The 13767-nt window shown below is 37.1% G+C and overlaps 1 protein-coding gene across 2 annotated transcripts in view; it reads left to right on the forward strand.

The window, feature by feature from the left end:
• LOC103464608 (voltage-dependent calcium channel subunit alpha-2/delta-2-like) overlaps positions 1–13767 on the forward strand; it is a 38254-nt gene that overhangs the window by 1975 nt on the left and 22512 nt on the right. For both annotated transcript variants that reach the window (XM_017304812.1, XM_017304813.1), the window contains exon 2: positions 8276–8357. In XM_017304812.1, the coding sequence (XP_017160301.1) occupies positions 8276–8357 (82 nt within the window). The remainder of the gene's footprint in view (positions 1–8275; positions 8358–13767) is intronic.

A 13767-nucleotide genomic window follows, 5' to 3' on the forward strand; every position in this document is an offset into this window, starting at 1 on the left:
TTTCTATTAAACCGACTGCTGTGTTTCTTGGTCTTCATGATGCTGTTTGTTCAATAATGTTCTCTGATAAACCAGTAAGGAATCCAGATTTATACTGGGATTAAATAACACACAGGTGGACACTGAAAGACTTCTGAGGGGTTATAGTTTATTTGAGGGCATCAGTGGACACATATGAATATTTTTGAATGAATGTGGTAATAATTAGATTTAGAAATTGTTTATGTGTAACCTATTTTTCAATATTATATCTAATACTGTACAATGAAGATAGATGACAGACAATGTACTCATTTGCATTAATTAAAAAAATCTCTTTCATAATGTTGTTAAAACTATACATAATAATGTATGAATCTGCTAAGCCTCATTAGGAGTTGTTGTGACTCAGGTTGTTCCAATAATTGCAAGGCAGGAGCTTTTTGTTGAAATCAGATGTTTTAATTAGAATAAATTAGTTGCGATACCAGGATTTAATACATTTTCTTAATCTGGCGGAAATGTAGCATTTAGTTCCTATGTCGCTCAAGACCGAGGGCAGCAGCACATTAGAAACAAAAAGTGACTGTGTTTTTTTTTTAGAGTGGGCCACTTTTAAAAAAGTTATTGCAACAAACACTACGACCACCACAAACAAGATTCAAAACTCCTTTGTTTTGTGTTCTGGAGTGGAGATAAGGATTCCCCATTAATGATAATGACTGTGAGCCGTAGAGAGATCACGGTTCTGTTGAGAGACAGTCTGGAGAGATAGAAGGATGCTCTGAAAAGAAGAGGTGTGAAAGTCAATAGAAACAAGACAAATATATTTGTGCTTGAATTATTGAGCATGAAGATGAAGGATTTTAATTGTCGAAAGTGGATGAAGTACTTGAGGTCGACCATTCAAAATAAAAGGCACTTCACAAAAAAAGGTAGAAGAGAAGAATCCAAACAGGCTAAAAGAAGTAATAGACGGATGAATGTCAGAGATAATTTATTAAAGAAAGATAGCAGCATCAGTGGAAGAATACTTTTTCAAAATGATAGTCATACTTGCTATGAAATATGACAAACCTGGAGTGAGGAAGCACTGATCCACTCTTTTCACTTTCGATACCGATACAGATACCTGAGGTTTAGTATCGTCCGAAATCGATCGAATACAGAGAAACAGTGCAGTGAAGGAAACTACACACAGAGAGACATTTAATGAGATGCTGGATTAAAGAATAGTTTGCTGCTGGAGTCCGAAAATAGAAAGACCATCTGCAGGGGTTGGTTTCAAAAAGCATTGTGCTCATCGAATAACTTATAATAATATTAATTTCCCAAAATATTAGAAACCCAAATGCCAGATGTAGCTGGAGGTAGGGCTACTTCTGTCTGATTACTAAAATGCCTTTACAATAAGAACTAAAATTATGTCACATTTACAAATGTAGCTGTTTTAGATACTGAGTTTTTACACATGTTGCATGCCTGCTAAAATAACCCACTTGTAGGTTTTACAATGATATTACTTAAGTACAAAATATGAGATGAAGGTGTGATATTCAACACTGAAATGTTTTCAATTTTATTGATGACTTGCATAAAGATTTTTTTTCATTAAATTCAGTAAGATCTCCACTTTAGTTTTATCCCTATATATGCTTTCAAAGTTTTAACTGTGCGGTTCATTCATGTTCACAACCAGATCTCTATAGCATTTTATTCATAGAAAATAGGAAAAAAAAGAGATTATTTCTATTTTTGGACTATATACCCAGCCTCTGTGATCTGCCTCTATTGTAAAAAGCTTTATATTTAAAATGTTAAAAAGATAATATCAGAATATTTTGAGCATATAATTGTGCTTTGTGCAGTTTTACAGTCAAGTTCAGACAAAAAATTCCAGTGTACAAACTAAATAAAATAGGTGACATTTTAACATTAACATTTAAGGTAAGGTAATTTTTTTTTTTTTATAAGTAAATCGGCTGCAAGATGTTGTCACAAGGCACAGAGTGGAGAACTCTTATGCAAGACTCAACAAAGTGGCATAAATTCACAAAGGCAGAGACAAGTCCAAAAATACAAGCTGGGTCACAACGACATGAGCACAGCGCTAGGATTACAACAAAGAATTTGAGATGAAGATGAACGGCTAAGCGTGAGTTGGCAGATTGAGGTATAAATAGACAAACAAAGGAAGACAATGAGACATTGGTGGATATCATTACGGTACGGCAGAGGCTGATAGCAGGTGGGAATCACAGGAGGTAAAGTTGTCTGGAACGAAACAGGAAATTAGTGCCAAAATCAAACAGGAAGTTGAAAAAAAAACAGACACACAACCGCAAAACACCTCAGCAACACAGCTGGACATGACAGATGTGTATTACTGATTCGGTTTTACTTGAGTATAGGGTTTACCTCCAATCTCAAAGATATGGTATTGGAAGAAAATATAAATTAAAATAAAATGTAAAGCTGTAACTTTCATTTATTTGATGTTATCTTTGAATAGGACCAAATAAAAGCCAATAAAGCTCAAAGTACCAGAGGAGCTGTCAGTAAAAGTAAGCAACAACTTGTGGTGGACGTGGCAATTTGCAAGTTTCCAGGAAAAAAAATGAAATATTGCAAACATTCCTGTCATTTTTTTTTTTTCACAGGTAGCACCTGCCTTCAATCATTTCAATGAAATACACCATGAAAAACAATCAGATCCAGCCCTGGTGCTTTTATTTTTTTGAAGTAATGTGACCAGAAGTTATTACATAATCCTGTAGATAATATATGCATGTTTGAACTGTGCAAACTACTTCCAGGCTTAAGATGTGCTGTATTATCTCACCCTCCAAAGGTCATAGCAGACTCAGCAGATGCAATGTATCATTAAAATAAGCTTGTGTTCATGCAAGAAATCACTTTATCATAGAGTGGATAGGTTTGTTTACATGCCTGGTGCATCTTCTTCTTCTCACTCGGCTTTTCCCTTCAGGGGTCGCCACAGCAAATCATCTGTCTTCATTTAGTCCTCTGCATCCTCTGCCCTCACACCAACTAACTTCATGTCCTCTTACGCCTGCTGCAAGTTTGGCTAAAATGCAGCCAGCAAGCTTCTTTCTGGTGGTGCAATTGTGCTGGAAATATTTTATTTGCAGACTTCGGGGCCTGTAGCACCAACTCTGTAAACATCACAGCCTTCCTGAGTACTGTCCACCCCTTTAAGACTGCAGTGCACCCATTTTCTTATGGCTGTTTCACAAAGCTTTAATCATCTTAAACCAGTTCCTTGAGCATAATAAGCTCACTTTACCCTCAGTCTGTTAAGAGTACCTTTGAGCTGCGGTGGAGTGGGAGATTTATACCAGGGACATGCAGCTGACAAATTATTCTCACACCTCTTTCAGTCTGTGCCATCTAGAATTAATGCAGTTCTGGAAAAAAAGAGATCCAACTCAGTACTAACCTGCACAGTTAATAAATTAAATAAAAGCATACATAATAAAGTGGCTGATGAGGGTATATATTCACACTGTTTGACTGCAAAATAACGTTGGTATGAGGTCTTGTGCTAATATGAGTTCTCTATGTGACTCGCATGTACTCTAATTCACATTTTGCATGTTCAGAGGCATATCAGAAGTGTAGCAATTACAACTGGCTTCTTCTTTCTTAAATCTATTATTTATTACCCATCATTGAACTGTTCATTTTTATGTAACTCTTGCAGTTCAAAATATTGTCAGGAACCTCTGTTGGCCCCTGGGCTTTTATGCATTATAAATCAAGGCCTCACTCAATAACGTGAACACCTCTCTGCAGCGTGACATGGAGTAGACCCACAGTTCTGCTCGCATGTCTTTTAATGAGCATCACACCTGAAAATAACAGCGCTATCTGAAAATGTTTAAAAGCCGGTCGGAGAGGTTCCACAGATGTCTGGATTTGGATTAGAAAACAGTCACTTATTATTTACTGAATGTTTTGATTTGATCAGCTAGTGTGGGCTGCACTTTCTTTGATCAACACTTAACAACTAATCCTCATTATGACTGGGATGTTTTTTTTTTTTTTTTTTAAGTGTTATCCAGAAAATATTCAGTTTTGCTTCATATTGTGTTGCGAGGCGAAGGGAATGTTTTCAGCTGCAGATCTTTTTAGAGCATTTCTTGTTATTTTTCTCCTGCTGCCTCAGTCGCCTCAAGCTGAAGATCATTTCACTTTTAAATCGGGCACTGCGAAGACGTTCAGCTGCATCTTCACAATGAGCATTGAGAGAGAGAGAGAGAGAGTTAAAAAAAAAATCCTAGGTTGAGTTTCACAATACTCTCCTAATTTTGTCCTTTTTCACAAAGAATGTAAAAAACAAACAAACACTGTAATAGAGCAAGTCTTTTCATGATCTGATCTGAACTTTTGTGTTGCAGTTCAGCTAGAATAGAAAATGAGAGGAGGGATGATTTGTAACATTCAAACGGCTGTATCTTTCTGTGGAGTTAGGCAGCAGAGAGAAGATTTGTGCCTCGTCTCACAGTAGGAACAAGCCCAGCAAGGCATTAATCCGTTATGTTGTCTTGTAACTCTGCTCCAAGCTGTCTGACTGATAATGAATCCACTCTCTGGGCACTTAAAGCAGCCAGGGAGATTCTCTGGCCATGCAGCTGCGCTTCCTGACTGAACTATCATATAGTAAAAAGCTCAACTATGTTCAGTTCTGTTAGGAAAAAAAGGTCTAAACTGTGGAAGAGACCATCATTAGGAGTTCTTCACCTGTACCGCTGCAGGACCCAACATTCTCCATAATTGTGTTTTTGTTGAGGACAGAATGACAGAATCTGTCTTTTAAAACGTCTTTGTGTTTCCTCTGCCTCTTCATGGCTCACACCTCAAGATGATGTTAAATATAAAAGACGTGATTTCTTACACTGCAGGATTGTTCTGATTTGATGTGTAAAATGTGTGGGTTGCTTTGAAATTGCAGGCCACTGTAAGAAGTGCTGGTGCTCCTGCCTTATATATGAAGACGACACAAATGAGCTGTGTGCATAAACCAAATGAGAGAGAATCTACTGAGTATTTTATGACTTTGTGTTTACAGATCCATGTTGGAAAAGTTTGAAATGGAATTTCTTTCATAACCTTGTCCAAACCTTAGCTGCCTTTTGCTGCAGCTGCAGTTGCAAATCTTTTGATTCTTGTCTTGTAAAGCTTTGCTCACAGATAGTGAATCTTTTTTTTTTTGGTCCATTTGCAATGTTCCCACATATATTTAATAGGATTTAGTTCTAGACTTTGACTAGGCCATTCTAACACACAAATACATTTTGTTTTATGCCATTCCATGGCGGCTCTAGCTATACTCTCTTTTATATAGTCACCCAGTTGAGCTTATATTGCTTACAACTTGCCCAAAATACAATGCCGGTCTATTACCAAACATCATAAGATGTGCGGCCATCACCCTGTGTTTTTTTTAATTTTTTATACTGGATTCTTATGCCAAATTAAAGAAGTGTTTGATTTGAGAAACCTGTAATGTATTATTATTATTTCTTTTTATCATTTTGTTTTCTGTGAACCTTTTCAGTGCTATGATTTTTACTGGTCTCATTTGGATATCTTAAAGCACTTTATAAATCAATAAATTATTGAAGATGCTCTGTGTTGTTGCAAATGGACTGAATTTAGACAGTGCTTTTGTAGTCCTACTGACTAATTAAAGCACTTTTCACTAGAGCCACATTTACCCAGACATCATTTCTAAACACACACACACGCACGCATTCTTACAGTAGACAACTTGGCGTTAGGGACACATAAACATGCTACAGAGGAGTCGAGCAGCATTTCAATGGCAAGACGTCTACTCTTCCTATCGAGCCACAGGCGACCCAGCAGCAAGTTCCATACTTTTGTCCATAGAAAAATAAATTGGCCTTCCACAACTATAGATTACCAAAATAGCACTCCAGGAACGGATGTCACATTGCCAGGGTGAGTCACAGGTTGGGCTTCACTTTTTCTGATAGGTTGGCAGACTATATGTACGGCGCTGCCAGTATTTTCAGACCTCTTGGGTGCCATGTGGCATTTAATGAGAAATATTTTCCATCTGGACGCCATAAATGTATAACTGGGTGGGTGATGCAGTGTGTGTTGTCCTTGTGAGATGTTCATGAGTCTCTACAAGATCTTATTTCAACCAATCACTGGTTGGTTTCCTGAGTCAGTTGAGCTTTTTTCCAACACGAGTTTGTATAGTGTACTGACGAGTAGCCAATTTATGAGTAAACAACTCAAACCTCAACAATTTTATGCTACATTTTGCATGCAAACACTCACAAGGTTTGATTTAGAGTGGTCTATGAAATTAATATGGTTGTTTTACTACTCTGAGAAACCATGCATGCAAACTCCTCAAACCCATGACTTCCAACAAAATACTTCACTGTGATTTTTTACACCAATGAATGTCTGTTTTAAATTATGTTCTCCATACAAATTCATAAAAGAGTAAAAACAGTGTTATGAAGTTTACATCTCTTTCATATTAAGGTGAATCTGTAGGGCATGTTGTTAAGTTTTGAGTTGCTTTACATGTCACAAATCCTCTCTGATTGGCCAAACTGAGATTTCTGTCTTCACGTTTTTAACAAGAATTCACTCTACCCCCAAGTTAGAAATAACAAAGCCATTGTTTTAAGACATTCGGGCCCCAGCTTTTCCTTTTATTGAACATTTTTGGTGGATTCAGATTTCCTCCATTTTTGGTTGCTTCTCTCTGTAGGAAATAGCAGGAATCCTTCGTTATTGCAGAATTTTTTCTTTTTACCTCATAAACTCATTTTTGCACATTTAACCATGATAACACACCTCATCTGTTTTTGCACCTCGTTTGTTTTTACCTCATATTTTGGATCAAACATTCTTAAATATCAAAGACACCCCCGAGTAAATAAATCAGTTTTAAAATAATTTCATTCATCAAGGCAAAATAAACCATCATGACTCCATGTGAAAACTGAAGGGTTTTTGCAACCCTTCGGGGCAGCAAATGTTGTCAATCATTTCTGATAATTTCAGCAATGAATCTGTTATGTTGGTGTAGAGAGGATGAAACAAGGGCATGCCACAGTATTTCATTCAGACAGAATTTTCAATTTAATCAAATCCAAAACTTTCATTTCTGTTTTGAGAGGTGAACTTGGTGAGCTGTATTTATGGTTACATAAATTACAGCAAGTTGTTCTGGATTTGAACAGCAAAGCAACCTTAGAGCACCTCACTGCTACCGCCAAGTGTGTCAGGATGCACACCTCCCACAAATTTCTACTTTCGTCCGATAAGTTCATATTTTCCTGAAAAGACTTGGAGATTGCTAACTTGCTAAGGGAAGACTTTTTTTATTCATGCATATAGTTTAGTGGGGTTTTAGTAAGTAAAGTTATAAAAATTCCTTCAAGTGGGCTGCACAGTGGTGCAGTTGGTAGAGCTGTTGCCTTGCAGCAAGAAGGTTCTGGGTTCGATTCCCGGCCCTGGTCTTTCTGCATGGAGTTTGCATGTTCTCCCTGTGCATGTGTGGGTTTTCTCCGGGTACTCCGGTTTCCTCCCACAGTCCAAAAACATGACTGTCAGGTTAATTGGCCTCTCCAAATTGCCCCTAGGTGTGTGTGCATGGTTGTTTATCCTGTGTGTTACTGTGTTGCCCTGCGACAGACCGGTGACCTGTCCAGGGTGACCTGCCTCTCGCCCGGAACGTTGCTGGAGATGGGCACCAGCAACCCTCCCGACCCCACTGAGGGACAAGGGTGTAAGAAAATGGATGGATGGATGGAAATTCCTTCTGCTGTTTTCTGACTTGTAATTTGCTCATAAATCAATAATTAATTTTACTCTCATAAATATTAATTGCTTATTAATTGTTTCATGAGCAGCAGCTTTATTTATAAAGCACTTCAACACAAGCCACATCAGTGATACTTTAGATAAAAGAAAACATCAGACACATTGACAAAGCAACACACTTCTGTCTTCATATTGCAGCTGCATATTTTTAGTGCCTAAATCGAGACTCTGAAATGGGCTACAGCATTAAAATCTACTTCTCTGAAGGCATTTGCAAAGTTTCGATTTGGGTAAATGAAGCACATTTAAAAAAAATTTGTTTGTGCATCAGTCGTCATGTGTTACTGCTTGTGCTGATCCGTCTCTTGTCATTCCTGGGAGCCACCAACACACGTGTATCCAGTTAATCAGTTTTTCTTCTGCAGTGTGAAAGTCAGCGTCTGATGTTTATCCACAGGATAATGCACTGGGCCAGGCGGATCCAGCAGGAGATTGACAGAGCCTTTCAGCACATCACTGGAGTTCAGCAGCTGAAAGGGGTGAGTGTGTGTGGTTTCGATTCTTACTCATTACTGAGCGGCATAAACTCAGCACAACCGTGAATCCATTAAGCTCCAGAGCTGCATCTGAATAGCTGCATTAAATACAAAAAAAAAATAATTACATTCTTACTTATTTATTTATTGTTTTCACGAGTGCATTTCTAGCCCATCTTGCAGAGCCACAAACGGCCAATTGCAACAACTTTCTTTTACATCTACGGTAGTCTCACATTTCTCGTCAGCAGCTTGGAATATTTTAGCTGCTTTCAGATTAAAGGCAGATTAAATTTCAGGTGCAGCCAAATCTTGCTGACATTGTGTTTATTGTTTTCATTAATTACCACTCTTGCACAAATTTATGCAACGCTACAGTGATGACTGGACGCACGCCTACAGTGGTTAGATTTAGAATATTTGGCACTGTCCTTCATGATGTTTTGAGCTTATTAACTCCTACAGTCAAGCTTAGCAAATCAGACATTTTCCTTCTGCAAGCCCCCCCATCAGAAGTAGCTACTCTTTAACATCTGCATGTAATGCATGTTGACATTGCATCATAGTAAACCGATTCCTAAACCTTCTTATCCTCTAAATTGATTTCAGATTTTAATGGTGTTAACTACCAGACATTTCCTGGAAATCAGACAGCTTTAGTAGCTCATAAAATGACCACATTTCATAACAGTCAGAATATGATTGCTATGGATCTTTCCAGCTTTATTGGGACATCAGTGACTTTTTGCTTCAAGACCAGTTTTACTGCCAATACTCCCCTGTCCATTGAAGAATAAAAAAAAAGACAAAGTATGGGTTAAAACCTCCTAATGCTTTAATTTAAGACAACCACCACAACGTCATATAGATCCCGGATGATCCTGCAGGACCTTTGAGAGTTCGCCGTGTGCGACTGATTTTAGTATGCATACAACTCCTGTGATAATATTGCAGTGGTTCAGTAAGACGGGAGCATATTTGGGAATGCATAACAGTAGTTTTGGGTTTTCCGAGGTATATGTCCAACCAAGTTGGTTTAGTCATCGCAGAAAAAGAAACAGTAGTTGCCCCGTTGGCCTCAGGCCAGGTTTACAGTCTCTTCATGCTCGCACTGAGGTGGCAACACTCAGTCGCCAAATTTACTGTAATGTATTTGGCACTTCAGCACCAAGTCCTGCCACTACTCTGGCTGCAACAAAGACACTCTCTTCAAGCAGCTGAGTCATACAATAGATGCTCTCATACAAAGGAAACAAGTATGCCATATGCATGTCTCTTGAATATAGGGATCTTTGCATCAGCGTCTGTAGCTAGTGGGATAAGAAGTAATGAGCATTGTAATATTTTATGGTTATAAAAGGACTCATAAAATAATGGTAAACTTGTAAGCTGATTTTATATATGTTAGAAACTTTGTATCCCATAAATTATACGCTTTCAAAGTGTAGTCTGAATTTTATCTAGATATTAAGTTAACCTTTGGAGGAATAATAACACATCTGTCCTCTAATCAGTGTTTTCTCTCCAAAGGATAAGAAAAATAACACAAATCTTGTCTATTTTTGTAGTTAAAGCATTATTTGAAATAATAGTCGGGAAAATGGTTCGAGCATTGCTAGAAATACATTCCCCATTTTTTTATTTATTTTATTTTTTTTACTATAAATCTGCAGCTAAAGTCCCAGCTGGTGCTTACTCAGTTATTTAACATTTTCTGTATTGCACCTGATGGCGACGGTGGGGGCAGTTAAGGGGAAATGCCAACAAACAGAATCAGAGATCATAAGCAGGAGGCCAGAGAGCCGTGCTCTGGAGAGATGTGTGGGGGCGTTGCCTCAGCGGAGCGCATCGCCATGAGTCCTTTTTGTTTGTGTCACTGCGGAGCAGATGGTCAGCCTGCAGTAAGGCCTCGATGTGACACTCGCTTCTTCATTAAGTCCTCATTAATCTCCACTTGCATCTGAAATACGCTGAATATGTTAAAGAAAATCCTTATCCTGGCTTAGGAAGCGTTTCAAATAAAACACACACACGCACGCACCCCTACACACACACACACACATACGCACACACACTAGGAACACCAGGAATAAAACATTGAATCCTGTGTTGGAGCCACCCACTCCATCTATATATAAATATAATATATTTAGCTGCCCATCTACATTTCAGCTAAAAGTAGCTGGTCAATTATTAAAAACATGTAATGAAACTATTTTTAATACAAGTGTCCTTTATAATCTAAAAACTTGAGTGAGAAAATCATGAAGTCCTCTATGCTATGTGGTATGCTAACCATGCTAATTCTTTTTTTGCCATTGGCTAACATCGCTATGCTAAATTCCTACATCCTACAGGAATAGTGGCTTACTGGGGTAACTTCATGTGTAGTTTGGCATTTTCATTATCAGAAAGCCACTTGATAATTTACATAGGTCTGTCACCATGGTAACTGATGCTGGAGACATAACTGGCTCTGTGGCAGGGATTGTTTTCTCAAAAATGTGTTTCCGTTAGAAGCTTGTACATCAGATTCTACTGTGAAATATTTGGTTGATAGACTACAAGATTTACAAGTTATTTATCCAGCAGCAGAGATGCAGAGAGAATCATAAATCACAGAGCAAATGATCTCATTCGTTCAAATGTTTACATCCATCTTGATATTTTAATAGTTGTTTATAATCACTAGCCAACCTTGTTTAATATTATGTTTTAAAGTATAAATTACAGTAGAGATATTTATTCTGTTTTTTTTTTGTTCAGAAAGTGTCTTTGCAGCAGAAAAATCTTTATTTGGCTCAGTATCAAGATGAGATGCCTTTTGTTGTCAGCTATCTCAAATGTCTTAAAGAGTAAAGCCTTTTTAATGTCGTTGTAAAAAAAAAAAGCACAACCCCTTTAAAATTCTCAGATTTCTAAGTACTTCATAGATATGTCGGGTGTTTTGGAGTGTAACTGGTCTCCATTCAGTAAGTAATCCTGTGTATAACCTATGGTGTGTGTGGTTTTGCACACTCGAGGCCTGTTTTATTCATATTTATATCGAGAGTACACTTTTATATAAATATATATATTTTTGTGTACTTCGGTGTAGAAATGATTGCAACATTTGGTGCTTACTGTTGCAGTAAGCACCAGATCATGAGACCTCGGCTTTGCAAGGTCTCATGACATACTCAAAGCAGAAATTTCAAACTGCTGAGAAATTAGTGCATGTTAAAATCAGGATTGGTGCTTTAATTTTTTTTCTGAATCCACGACTATACCAAGTATTCATTCTTCTGCAACCGCAATTTTTTAGCATCTTATGACGAGAATCTGTTATGGAACTGCAGATATCTCCTGATAACATCATCTTAGGTTTTCTTTCTGTCACATCCGTCCTCGGCCTCGCTCATTAATATATTCTCAGCAGAACCGAGTTCTTCACAGATGGCGCACAGTTCACAGAGACGTCCTGTTCATTACTGCATGTTCCCATCTTTGTTTCATGGACCAGTGTAGCATCAGGTCAGCACAGAAACTTGAGGAATGCCTTGCAGTCGGTATTAGGAATTCAATCATTGGGGGAAAAAAAATAAAAACTTCCACAATCTGTGGCAACTCCATCCATACGCTCCTCTCGTCCCACTCTCTTTCTGTTTGACACGTTGTCATCTTCCCTCTGACAGTTTTTCTCGTGAGGTTGAGAGTCTGATGACCTCAAACCAGCAACCTATTCATGGAGATGCTGGAAATATCCTGTCATTTTTTACAAATATGTCACAAGTCCCCCTCTTACTGCAAACTCTGTGTGAACATTTATTTGGATTACAGTTGAATATTCAGGAGAAAGAGTAGATCTTTGTTAGGGATTTTTAAAGAACATTGTTACTGCTGTTTTTTTTACTATTAGTAAAATTATTAATGCTGATGGCAATAAGTAGAACCAGCATAATACATTCATGATTTATAACTTCACCTAAAAATCTATGCATCAGGAATTATTACTGATTAAAAGTATATTGCAAGCATACTTTTAAATTGAGATAATTAAAAAAAACTCTTGTCTGTGTTCATTGGTTCCTGCAGTTATTCAATTATTAATCCTAATTAGATTTGGAGTTTAATGTATGCAGTTTAATTTCAAACAAAGCCAAACGTAGAAGATATATTTTGTAAATCCTGCATGTCTTCTAGTCACTCATAAAATCCTCTCTGCTGTAAGAAATCATGATTAGTACTTTGTGGAGATAGCTGGGACGTAATTCAGGTCATCTAAAGTTAACCAATGTATTTCATAGTGCAGTTTAAGAACAGCATTAAAACAAGATATCTTTGCTTTAGATGGATTATAAATCCATAGTACATTGCAAAACTATTCATACCCACTAAGAGTTTAATGTATTGTATTGATATTTGTTTTTAAATGTTTTTATCTTTTTGTTTTTATTTGTTTTAATCCTTTTCATAATCTTTTTCTCTTTCTCACTGTTTGTTCACTGTCACATGCTGTTTTTATTTTAATTATGTAAAGCACTTTGAAATGCCTTGCTGCTTTACAAATAACATTTGATTAATTGATTGATTGATTGATTTTATAGATAAGCATGAAGTAGCACATAATTATGAAGAGGAAGGAAAATGAGAGATGGTTTTAAAAGTTAAAAAGTATTTGGGCTCAGCTCTGTTACTCTGATACTCTTAAAAAGAATCATGCGTAAGTAGCTGTTGACAAGTTAGTACATAGCGTGCACCTGTGTGTGATTTGATATCAGTATCAATATATCTGCTTTGTGAAGGCCTCTGAGGTTTGCTAGAGAACATTAGTGAACTAAAGAAATATGCATTCACAAGCAGTTTAAAAATATACATATTTGTATTTTTCTAGCAATAAAATGAGTTTGTCCAGATGGATCAGATCTTAAATGAGGCTTTTTTGGACCTTAGAGTTGAAATACTTTTTCACTCAAATGTATTTCACAACATAACACAAATGGTGTGGAAAAAGGAGCGTCACACTTTTAAAAGTGTGTAAAAAAAAAAAGAGTAAATATTAATAAATAAATAACAACATACTAAAATTTGAACTGAACAACAAAGCATATCTGTTTCTTCATGTGCTCTGCACTCGGTCATAAAAAGAGCTTTGTTTCTGCAAATTAATGAGAAATGCAGCTCAGGCTACCGTTAAAATTATTCTCACGTTGGTGTTTGGATAAATATCTATATAGGTCATCCCTCTATTTCAGCAAAAAACACATGCACAGCACATTATGCTTTTGTAAGGTGCTACTAAACTTTCACCATATAATTGCTGCATTCAAAGCGATCTAAGCTAAGATTTGTGACAGAAAATATAAGCTCATGGTGATTCAGAAGAAGCTACATAATGTTGCATCATTGTAAACCAGGTTTGTCATAAAGGTGC

This window comes from Poecilia reticulata, linkage group LG5 (assembly GCF_000633615.1).
Source record: "Poecilia reticulata strain Guanapo linkage group LG5, Guppy_female_1.0+MT, whole genome shotgun sequence".
NCBI classification, from domain to species: Eukaryota; Metazoa; Chordata; class Actinopteri; order Cyprinodontiformes; family Poeciliidae; genus Poecilia; species Poecilia reticulata.